This window comes from Neovison vison, chromosome 4, assembly GCF_020171115.1.
Source record: "Neovison vison isolate M4711 chromosome 4, ASM_NN_V1, whole genome shotgun sequence".
Taxonomy (NCBI): Eukaryota; Metazoa; Chordata; class Mammalia; order Carnivora; family Mustelidae; genus Neogale; species Neogale vison.
The window spans coordinates 186606257-186618450 of record NC_058094.1 but is presented as its reverse complement, the minus strand read 5'-3'; the positions used below and the strand labels follow the sequence as shown (position 1 = coordinate 186618450).

Here is a 12194-nt window from a genome sequence, read left to right as displayed (position 1 = left end):
CCCATCATCCCTTGGTTCTCTGCTTTGCTGTGGAAGGTCTCTGACAATTCCCACTTAGAAGCATCACCCCTCCCCCCCCGCTATGCTTGCACCTGTGCCTCCGTGACACCCCCGTCTTTCACTGGCACTAAGTCCTGCCTTCCTTATCTTTCCTTCATGCTGTTGCAACAGCTTCTGAAATGATTTTCCCAGCTTCAGCCTCTTCTGCTCTCTCCCTTCATGTCCATCTTGCTGATTAACTTTCTCAAAGAATAATGAAAAAAATCTAACTGTGATTCTCTCCAAACATCTCAAGGGGCTTTTAGTACACATTCCAGGTCATACCCAACTCCTTAGGCAGATCCTTAGGAACCTCCCTCCCTGAGCTGGTGACTACCTGCCTTCCCAAACTTTCCCTCTGCAACTCCAAAAATATCCTTAAGCCCCAGTCATTCCTCAGACACATCCTACATTTTCCCCATCCTCATCACTTGGCTTATCCTACCTCTTCCACCTTGAGTGAAGAGACTTAGGGCTCAGCTCAAACATTACAACCTCCATAAAACTGTTCATAGGCCTCTCAGTGGGAAGGAAAATATTCTCCCTCCCTTACCTTCCCAGAGGCCATCTTTGGGCTTCTCTTTGTCCTTTTCCATGTATTCTAGGGGTCATTTTTGTGCTTAGTTAATTTCTCTTATAACGCCTTGAGGGTAGGCAGGTTGTGATCTACATCTTTGTCTCACAGGCAGCACCGACTGCAGCATTTGTTGGATGGAGGGGGCGGGTTGAATATGTGTTTCTTAATCACTCGATTGAGCTAGCTACTAGAAAGTCATAGAAAAGTTATGTAGGAGAAATGGAACTGACTCACGATATTCAACTCAAGGCACATGTTAAATGAATAAAGACCAGCTTCTTCTCTCCTAATCTGATCTGGAGTTCCTCTGTGGATAAATTTTAAAAGAAAGTTAAGATTCATCAGTTTCCATAGGAAAATATGGAAAGGCCCAATTAACATGTAGTTCCTCTGAGGTGTTACTGTCTCTCTTCAGGTTTTATTGATTTCATTGTGGAGCCCACCTTCACTGTTCTCACGGACATGACTGAGAAGATTGTGAGCCCTTTAATTGATGAAACCTCCCAAACTGGCGGGACTGGACAGAGGCGTTCAAGGTCAGTGGAAAAACTTGAAGGATGGGGGTCAGGTCAGCCTGTCTGTGAGGACAGAGTTGTTCCTTTGGGAGAGATGGGGGTATTTTATGATGATTTTTGCTCTCCCTCTCTTGTAAGGGGGATGTCTGCCTCTTTCTTTTTCTCAGAGGAGTGGAAGCTGGACTGTCTGTGCTCTCCAGGCTGGCCTGGAAGGGAGTGACCAAGATTAACACCATGACTGGTGGGTTTCCACTGTTGGTCCTCTACCCTTTTCTCTCTTGTGGTGCTTTTGCTCATGGCAGCACCCATCACGGCACTTTGACCTTCTGGGTCCAGGTGGCCCTTGCTCCCCATACAGCAAAAAGAAAGTACCTTGATCAGAATTCTCACAAGAAATGAAACTGACTTTAATTTCTAGGTTTAGGAGAAGAAGGAAGTGGAGGAAGGAAAAAGAACCTGGAGTCAGAGGCACTCCAATATGGGGTGGGGGCCTGTAGCTGGAAAAAAAGAGGTATAAGTGACTGGGTAACTTGGAAAAGTGGTCAGTGTCAAAGCAGGTAGTTACAGTAGGGAACCAAGTAGAAGCCCAGTTTCAAACGGGTTAGTTTCAGAGAACTGAAGACAGAATTCATGTGAGAGAACTCTGGTCATATTGAATAAGAGGATACCAATCAGCAGAGAAGAAATATGGGGAAAAGCAACCCTCATGAGGCTGAAACCTTGATTTTTTTTTTTCCTGCTGAAAATATAGAATTTCCTATTTGTCACATATGGAAAATAGGAATCGCAAATTTCAGGACCCAGGAATTTCTCAACACAACTTCCTTCTTGGGCTCATTCCTTGGCATACATTTTTTTTTAAACACTAACCTTCCCCTTTGGTGTGACTTTGTGTCCTCCAGTTTGAACAGCATCAGTTCAGCGGATGCGAAGCGGTCGGGTGTGAAGAGCACTGGCTCAGAAGGAAGCGCCCCCATCAACAGTTCTGTCATCCCCGTTGACTATAAGAGTTTTAAGACAACTTGGACTGAGGTGGTGCACATCAACCGGGAGAGATGGAGGGCCAAGGTGCCCAAAGGTAACATGCTGCTGGGGAATCTTCCAGGGGATCTGTCCAGACCCACTTAGAAAACAAGGCATTGCCACCCCTGATTTATAGGAATTACAAAGGAAGCATGATCTCAGGATCTGGATTCAAATGGCTTGACTGGTAGGGTCCAGTGTGTGTACCACTCAGTGCACAATAGAATAAGGCAGGCCCCCACTTCAGCATGACCTTTGTGCTATCTGACTAAAATCTTCTTCTTGTTGTGAAGATCCTACCATGGATGGGCATTATTTCTTGGTTTCTGCGAGACCACCTTGTCATTCTCATTTCATGTCATGTGACACAATGATGAGGCCTACTTTCTTCCTTTATCTGAGTAAAGCCTGGCCAATAGCCACCTCTGACTTTACATTGGGATAGAAGGAACTTTAATATACTTTCGAGCATTTTTAGCCCCCTTTCATGTTCTCAACTTATCTTCAGTCATGACTCAGGGACCTTCTGAGACCAGACAAAATTTAGGTCTCTTACTCTTCTGCCATCTTGCTCCTTCCTTCAGACTGATCTGAGATGAAGGTAGCTTGTAGGCAAAATTCACTGAGGCCAACATCAAAATTCAGGTGAGAAAAGTCAGGACTCTTGGTACTATAAATAAAAAAGACTGAAATCCTTGTGCTTCTTGACAGCTGAAATCCATTTGCTCATACACATATTCATGTTTCTCGAACACATGCTACACGATCCATACATATGACATGCTCAGCCTGTAGCCTAGGGAGGAACACATACGTGGATAGGGGTACGATGCCATGGCACTGGATTCTAGGGAGAGATGCAAACATAGATGGCTCTTGGAGCTCAGGGAGGGGACTGACCCCAGTGGGATTTGTGGAGGTGAGACTTCAACAATAGTTAGTGTTTGTTAACATCTACCGAATGCTTCCTACATGCTGAGAGTATGGAGATGAAGCACAGACATCCTGGTCCTTAGAGCTTACCGTCTCCTGAGGGCAGGGGGGCATTCCCACAGAGTTTCCTCCAAGGGGAGGATGGAAGTTCAGATTTGCGCTTGTCGCCAGCACCGATTGGCCCTGGGCCCCAGGCCCTCATTACAAGAAAGGAGAGTTTTATCCTCAAACACAACCCTGACACTTTTATCAACCAGGGCCTGCACAGCAAGTTGAAGGAAGTGTGGGAGAGGCCGGGCAGGACAAGTTCTGGCTCTGGAGGCCCCTCATACATCAGGGGCTGCTTCTAGTGTAGGACAGAAGAGACCCACCCCACTGCTGCAGTTGTTTAAAAGCCAGCTCCTGTGGCTTGTCCACAGAATCCTGCCTGAGTGGTTGCTCGTTTCAGGTGGGGCAAAGGTGCTTTTGAGGCTTTATTTATGGCTCTTTTAAGGCTTAATTGGGCCCTTATCATTTCAGGACAGATGTTGGACCCTGAGCTACGGAGCCAACACCTCTTCCATATTTTAAATGTAGTCTCTCCCAGTCTATTCCGATGCTTGAAACATTTAAATTCTCCCTGTTGGCAGAGCTTGCAAGCAGCAATTGTGGCTACTACATCATCTCAAAAGAAGCGCTCTCTTATAATCAATTACACTCATTACATACGAAAATCCAATTCCCGACAACACACAGTCTAAAGAGGTACTTCAAAATAATTTGTTTGCAGTTCTCTGGCTTACTTAAGTTACCTTCAGAAACTGATCACCGAGGGGAGCCATAGCTGGCTTCTTTTCCAGGGGAAAACTGGCCCTTTGAGAATGTTGTAAATAAACGCTAATAATTACAAAATGTTAGGTATGCTGATCGTGATATGGTTAAGCTATTTTGGAAGCATAAAGGGACTTGTCCCTAAATCTGCCCTAGGGTGTTTGGGAAGGCATCTTGTAGCCAGGACTTCAAGGATGCCTGAGGTTGAGTCCTGCAGGAGGTGTTAGATTTTAAAATGGGAAACAAGGAGAAAAGAGATGGATGGAGGCACAAAGCCTGGGTTATATATATTATATGTTTCATGGGAAGATAGTTTGAATATCAAAGCAAATTTCAGTTAGTGGGGAAATGGAGAATTGAATCCCTACTTGCACTGGGCTCTTTGGCAGATTCATGTAGATTCTTTGAGAAAATTACCTTCTGAGGGTGATAATAGATATCACAGAGTTGATGCAAAGAACGGAAATAGATTTGCAAAGCACTGAGAATGGAGCTGCATGTGGTTAGTGCCTGATAACTCATAGTGGTTATTTTAAAAAAAGCTGGAAAAGAAAGTTAGAGGTTGGAATGCAGAGTTAAGAAGATGGTGCTAAAAATACCAACCTATATCTAATATTCTATCTTACTGTTTTCAGCTTCCCAGGAATGCTGTTGACTAGTTCCCTGGTGCTGAGAGATCCATTTACATCTTTCTTTCCACTGGTGGTTAGTTTGTACTTGATTATCCCAGGCTGCTTTGCTCTTGTTCCTTTCTATCAGAAAACCATAATTTTAAGAAAGTCTGACCTGCATGGGGCACTTGAACATATCTTGTTATTAAATTGATTAGAATGGGATCTAAAGTCTTAGTTTTATTAACCAACCTGATAGACAAAGCTTGCTAGACCAGAACCCATAGTTGCTAGAAATGATTAAATCAATATTTCTTAACAACTCTCAGGGCTGAAAATTATTACTCCCAAAGATACGTAGGCACAGTAATTTGTAAGTCTGATCAATATTGATCAATTTTTTTCAGTATTTAATACTTTATAAACATTTTTTTCTGGTGTAAAAATATGTGTTTAGGTTACAATGCTGAAATACAAATAAATGTGTAAAGAAAAAAAAATAAAAATCACTCCTGATAAAAATACATTACATGTTTATAAAAATAAAAAATTAAAAATTTAAAAAATAAAAAAAAAAATCACTCCTAACCTCTTCAGCCAGATATTGGTGAAATTTGGATATGATTCTTTTTAATTTTATTTATCATGCATATATATTTATATAAGTAAAACTTTATATTTTGTTTTACTATTTCTATTTTAAGAATTTTATCTTGATACTGAATATTCTCAGAAAGTATGATTTAAATGGCTGCATTTTATGTAACACTCCTCTATTTCTGCACATTTTGGTTGTCAGTTCTTCATTATTATATATAACACAGTTATAAACATACAAGTTCAAAAGTCTTTGAACCTGCCTCTGATTACTTACCTATGATAAATTTCTAGATGTGGAATTCTTCTGTCAAAGTAAATGAAAAACTGTAAAGCTCTTGATATGTATTATCAAATTTCTCTCTGGAAAGTTTCTTCTTCTTTTTTTTTTTAAACTAATGTCTTCCAAAAGAAGGAGTTATTTCCAATAGAAGTGGGAGGTATTCCCCCTTCATTTTTCTCATTAGGATGTTTATATTTTTATTATTGATTCATAATAACTCTTTACATATTAAGGATGGCAATTCTTCAATTGACAAAATATCTTGGCAGTTTCTGTCATATCTAGTTTGTCATATGCCTTTTAATTTCTTGTCATATGCCTTTTAATTTTTTGTCATATGCCTTTTAATTATGTTCTTTTTTGATAAGTATAGTCACCATCTGTCAACTTACAACATTCTTGTAGTATTATTGAGTATATTTCCTATGCTGTAGTTTTTATCTCCATGATTTATTTATTTTATAACTGGAAGTTTGTACCTTTTTGATCTCCTTTATCTATTTTGCCCTCCCCCCTACCCATTAGCTAGCTTTGTAAATGGTCTTTTTAAATATATCCTATTTGGGGGCTGCCTAGGTGGCTTAGATGGTTAAGGACTGTCTTGGGCTCAGATCATGATCTCTGGGTCCTGGAATCAAGCCCCATATCAGGCTCCCAGATCAGTGGAGAGTCTGCTTCTTCCTCCCCCCTGCCTCTCCCCACTGCTTGTGTTCTAATGAATAAATACTAAATCTTTAAATAAATAAATAAATAAATACATCCTAATTTTATTTTCCCAGAGATTACCTTTACATTTTTATTGACTTATGTGTCTATCAATGTAAATATGAAGTCATATATAGTGACACTCTTTGCAAATGCTGAGATATTTATTGAATTTTTATTTATATCTTCCATAATCGATCAGTTTCTGTTGAGATACCACAAAATTTGTAATCTGAGTGATTATAAGTAAATTATTATTTTTTAATTAACTTAACCTTAATATTACTTTTAATATTTGCTTCAAGTTTTATATCTAGCTTAACAACAATTTTTTTAACACTAAGATTTACTACTTTTATTGCACATCATTTATATATTTTCCTCATTCTTGAGGATCTAATTCTGTTTGAATTTTTCTCCCAGCTGGAGTACTTCTTGGCTTCCATTTTTAGAAAGACCCTGTGTGAACACCTTCTGAGTCCTTAAATATATAGAAGTATTTTTTTTGTTGTTTTTGTATATAACAAAGAGTTAACCATTCAAAATTCATATAGTATTTTGATTGTTTGTTTTTCTGTTAGTCAGTTTCTCTCCTTTTCTTTCTCTCTCTCTGTAGGTAGTATAAGTGGGCAATTCAGAAAATTATATCAAGGGATAACTAGTTCAATGCCATTTTTAACCAAGAGACCATAAACCATTATTCAGAAAAGGAAATTGAACAAAGAAATCAATGTACTTCTCCCAGAATGTGTAGGCATTCAGTGTGGGATAGAACCAGCTCTCAAGAGGAATGAGAATTATGGATCATGAGGGCCCTGCTCTGCCTTGCTCTACCTTAACTCATTAGCTGCTTGTTTGGGCCATTTTCATTGTGAGACAAATCACCATAGATAGTCTGAATCAGGAAGCAAAAGGAAATGGAATTGAACTCTGACATTTCCTTTCTACTAGTCTAGAAGCCTACCAGAATGACTTAGATAGATGCCTAAAGATGATAGATGCCTAAAACTAAGAGCTGAAAACCTAATTCTATCTATATTATCCTCAGAACCTTGTAGCACATACAAATTAATTGTGCATTTAACTTACTTTTTCTCTTTGTAAGAAAGGTTTAGGTATATTAATAATTTCGCCCTGAAAATATGTGGCACAAACATACTTCCTGTCAATTTTTTTTTCTTATTTACATGTTTGCTTGTTTTTGTTTGTTTGTTTTAAAGATTTTATTTATTTATTTGACAGAGAGAGACATAGCGGAAGAGGGAATACAAGCAGGGGCAGAAGGAGAGGGAAAAGCAGGCTTCCCGCCAAGCAGGGAGCCCAATGCAGGGCTCCATCCCAGGACCCTATGATCATGACCTGAGCTGAAGGCAGACGCTTAACGACTGAGCCACCCAGGCATCCCTGTTTTTGTCTATTTAGAGTAGTATCACTGGGTGCTGATGGCTGGTCACCCTAATATCATGTATTTCAAAGACTCAAGGAGAGATGCAAGTAGAGAAGTTGAAGAACATTGCAGAGCCACCTGCTGGAACACAGTTGCCACAGGGAAAGGAGTCATGTAATGGAACAGGTCACCTAGGATCTGCTTATGATGTCATAGGAGCTACCGTCATTAAGGCAAACATTAGTCACCTGCTGTCCACAGTAGTTGGGCAAAACCAGATTTGTTTCTAAAATGGACCTTCTCCCAGGTTTTTTTCTGCTGGATTTTCCATAAAAAATTGTTCTGACTCAGTTGTCAAATGAATTTTTCTTGCTCAGATAATATTTTATGCTCTTCTGTAGCAAACCAGAATTTAACACCTTCAGTTTTTATCAAGTTCCTTTTAACTTGTGGATATTTTGAGTGTTGGAAGTTTGCTACAGCTACAGTGGGGATTCTGTGAGAGGACCATGAGTTATTTAACCTGGTACTTGAATATGAATGAAAATTCCCTTCCCTATCACTTTTCTTTGTGTGGTGAATACAGTCATCTTTTTACTCACCTGTATCAGTGGTTAAGGAAACCAAAATTTGTCAAATGGCTAACTCCCCCAGGATAGGACTTTAGAGTTTGTACACTTTCTGTATTTTACACAGGCCTGGACTACAGATGATGGAATATGTATAAGTCAGGTTCATTGGCAGATAGGGGGAACCATACCCACTGTGTTTCATTTAGTTAACAGATACTCCATGTGTATCTACTATGTGCCAGGTGCTGTGCCAAGCACTGGAATTCAGTGATAGAGATGACATTTAACCTCTGTCCTCAGGGCACTGTGGGAGGATGAGAGGAAGTCAGGGTGAATATTCTATGGGGCCTTCTGTGACCCTGTAGTCCAATGAGAATGCCATCTCAGCATCTGCAAGGGCATTCTCTTACCCTTTATTTGTACCTTTCTGTAGAAGTCAGAAGACAAATTGTACTCTATATGTGCATAATTATTTAATTTTGTAAAGAAATCTTTACATACCTTTTCATTATAAAGTATAAATGCATCTTGTTGAGTAGCAGAATGTCAGGAAATATTGAATGGCAAACATTTAAAATTTAAATCCATGCTTGTCCATACTGATTGCATATTAGAATTATCTGGAGAGCATTTAAAATATCCTACCCTTGCCCCTCTCCCTCCACAATATGATTTAATGTGTCTGGGGTGAGGCCAGGGCATTGAATTGGATGGGTTGGAAGGATGAATCAATGAAAAGATTAATGAAAACTTCATAAGATATTAAGGAGGACATTTCAGCCAGGCAGATACAGGGGGAGGAGAAGCAAAATGAAGCTGGAGATCAAAGACATCCACAAAATACAATGCCATAAAGCCCCCATGAACATGTGAACTGGATCAGATTTGGGCTTTTGTGCTCTTAAGCAGCTACGACAAGGGGAGACATAACCACCCTGGTGCCCATTAGATTACAAACAAACTCGTTATCTGTGAAGGCTAGCTTTTTTAGGAGCAAGAACTAAGCAAGGAGAATAAAGAGGACCCTTGATAATGAGATGTGGGATATTTTTTAAAAATTAATTCATTAATTAATTAATTTCTGTTACTATTTTTTTTTAATTTTTTAAATTTATTTTCAGCGTAACAGTATTCATTGTTTTTGTACCTCACCCAGTGCTCCATGCAATCCGTGCCCTCTCCAATAACCACCACCTGGTTCCCCCAACCTCCCACCCCCTCGCCCCTTTGAAACCCTCAGATTGTTTTTCAGAGTCCATAGTCTCTCATGGTTCACCTTCCCTTCCAATTTCCCTCAACTCCCTTCTCCTCTCTAACTCCCCTTGTCCTCCATGCTATTTGTGTGGGATATTTTTAACCCATCTAGAGAAAAAAAATGCAGTAGTGCTTTTTAGAATGGATGGCACAATCTGGAAGGCCTTTTGAATCAGTTGAATGCTAAATAGGCTGAGTCTGTCGGGTAAGGGAGGACTGGTCTCTGTTAGGTGTATGTCACTTCCTCCAGCCCAGCACCACTTCATCTGTCGATAACCGCTTCTAGATCTGTGTTAGCCATACTGACTAACTCAGCATCCCTTGAACATACCATGCTCATTCTGACCTCATGGCCTTGACGTTTTCTATGTCCTTGGCCTGGAATGTTAGTTTCCCTGATTATTTCATGGCTGGCAATTCATCATTAAGAATTTGTCAGGTAGCACTTTCTTTATCTCCTGATCTAATGCCACCTCCTCCCTTACACTGATCCTGTTCCTTCATACTACTTTGCTTTCCTTTTTGCTTTACCTTTTTCACCACCTGAAATCATCTTACTGACTGGTTTACTTAATTATGGTCTTTTCAGTTCCCATAAATCTTGTTTGCTCCTACATTCCCAGTGCCTAAAATGGTACTTGATACTGTCGCTCCTCAATAAATATGTTGAACGAATGAACCAATCTTTTCATGAATACTTGATTATATGCAATGATGCTGTGTTTTTGATGAAACACAGAGTCTGACCTTTTCAGAGTAAGGGGAATTGGAAATGAGGCTGACATCCGCTCATTAAAGGGGAAGATGCAGACCAGGGTACCTGCCCAGACTAGAGGCTACCTTTAATCTTGTGGACGGTTTGAAGACCGTGCTTTTTGTAAGGCCTAATTATTCTCTTCCTACTTTTAATTTCACAAACAGTGACCTGAAACGGTGGCAGTTATTTTTCCCATCTTTCTGTTTTGTCATCAGTTGTTTGTGTTTCAACTCTAGAGCGTAAGTGAATCTCCATGAAACTCCTGATTTCTACTGTGGCCATGGGAGGGTTTTGTAGTGTCCCTGAGCCTTGACTTCACATTTCTAAAATAGTGTTATAATAATGGTAGCTACCACCTAAGTCTGTTTTGAGAATGAAAAAAGTAACCCTTAGAAAGCACTTAGCATAATACCTGGCAAAGAGGACACACTCAAGAGAAGTTATTGATGATAAATATTGAAAATGCCAATTGTTATATTGGTTTATTGTTATTATCCTTATTATTATTACTTTCTCCCTGCCCCTTCTGCTTGCCCACTATTTCCAGAAATGACATCACCAGGAACCGATTTTATTGGTTTCCTCAATATGGACACTAATCTCACTTGAATTAACCAGAGATAGACCCCAAACACTCGGTGCAAATACTTGTTTTTGTTTAAAGAGGCAGTTCTCCTAATAGCGTGTCCTCTTTTCATCTTTTCTGTGCCTTTCCTGACTTGCCATGGGAACAGAGGAGAAGGCCAAGAAGGAAGCAGAGGAAAAAGCTCGCCTGGCTGCAGAGGAGAAGCAAAAGGAAATGGAAGCCAAAAGCCAGGCTGAAGAAGGCGCAGCTGGCAAAGCCGAGAAAAAGACATCTGGGGAAGCTAAGAATCAAGTCAATGGAACGCGCACGAACAAAAGCGACAACCCTCGTGGGAAAAATTCCAAAGCTGAGAAGTCCTCAGGAGAAAAACAACAGAATGGTGAGTACAGTTTCCCTGGTGAAAGGCTCTTTTCAGGGTGTTAATGATGTGATGAATGGAAACTGGCCAACAAACACACCTAGGAGGATGGCTCTTGGAGCCTCGTCTCTGCACCCCCACCCCCAGCTGCTGCTCATCACACCTCACTGGGCCGTGGATTCCATTAGGATCCCATCAAAAGCAGCCAGAGGCTGGCTTGGGCCTTTCTCCTGGGGAGATTTATGCTTGTCAGACCTTTCCCAGCTGTTCTGGAGACTCTGGTCAGTGCTGGCCTGTCCACTGGGGAAATAACTATTATCAATCTGAGCACATTCCTGAGTGCTTACTGCCCAGATGCGTGGATGGAAAGCATCTTCCATATGCACCCTCCCTCTAGCAGGCAGGGCTGGGACTCAGGTCTGTCTGTAGGTGAATAAATATATACATTAGGATGACCACCTGTCCCCTTTGCCTGGGGACTGAGGTGTTTCCTGCATCTAGAGCTTTAGATTTTAAAACCAGAAAAGTACCAGCCAAACCCGGATGATCTGGTTATCACCTTAAATGCACTGTGCTTGACACTGAGAATTTAGAAGTAGAAAGGCCACAGGAAGTCCATAATCTCATAGAGGACATGGACATCCTTAGAAATAATTCTGAGCAAGTAACAGTCATGGCAAGGCAGCCAAACTTAGCTCAAGGATCATGTCAAAAAAGAGACATTGGCCTTCTTGTGTCTGAGGCTCATAGAATGGAGAAATGTCCAAGAAAGCTCCAAGGGCTGGTGGTCCCTGAGCCGTTTTCAATGCTGAACTTCGCTGGTCGGATGGGGGATGGGGACTTCTTCACCAGGGGGACCAAGACAAGCTGAGGCACAAGGGCACGGAATGGTTACCTTGTTTAGGGAAGAACAGGAAGTTCAGAGTCTCTGGAACTTTCAAGGGCCCAGTTGTAGCAAGGTAGTTTTGTAGTCTGACAGACTTGGATTCGAGGCACAACTGTGCCTCTCACTTCTTGGTGGCCTTGGTCAGGTTACTTAGCCTTCTACTGGCTCTGTGAAGTGTGCAGAGTAATACCAGCTCACGACAGGGCCACTTAAGAGCCTCCAATAATGACAATGAGAGCCGGAACAATGACGACAATAGAATAATTAGCATTTATTGACTATCCACCAGATGCTCTTTTAA

At 40.8% G+C, this 12194-nt stretch overlaps 1 protein-coding gene across 7 annotated transcripts in view; it reads left to right on the top strand.

The window, feature by feature from the left end:
* PDE1C (phosphodiesterase 1C) overlaps positions 1–12194 on the top strand; it is a 302827-nt gene that overhangs the window by 239757 nt on the left and 50876 nt on the right. For all 7 annotated transcript variants that reach the window (XR_006384292.1, XM_044246327.1, XM_044246328.1 and 4 more), the window contains 3 exons: positions 1032–1152; positions 2034–2209; positions 10798–11028. Coding sequence is in view for 6 of the 7 variants with exons in the window: in XM_044246327.1 (XP_044102262.1) it covers positions 1032–1152; positions 2034–2209; positions 10798–11028 (528 nt within the window). In the remaining variant the exon portion in view is untranslated. The remainder of the gene's footprint in view (positions 1–1031; positions 1153–2033; positions 2210–10797; positions 11029–12194) is intronic.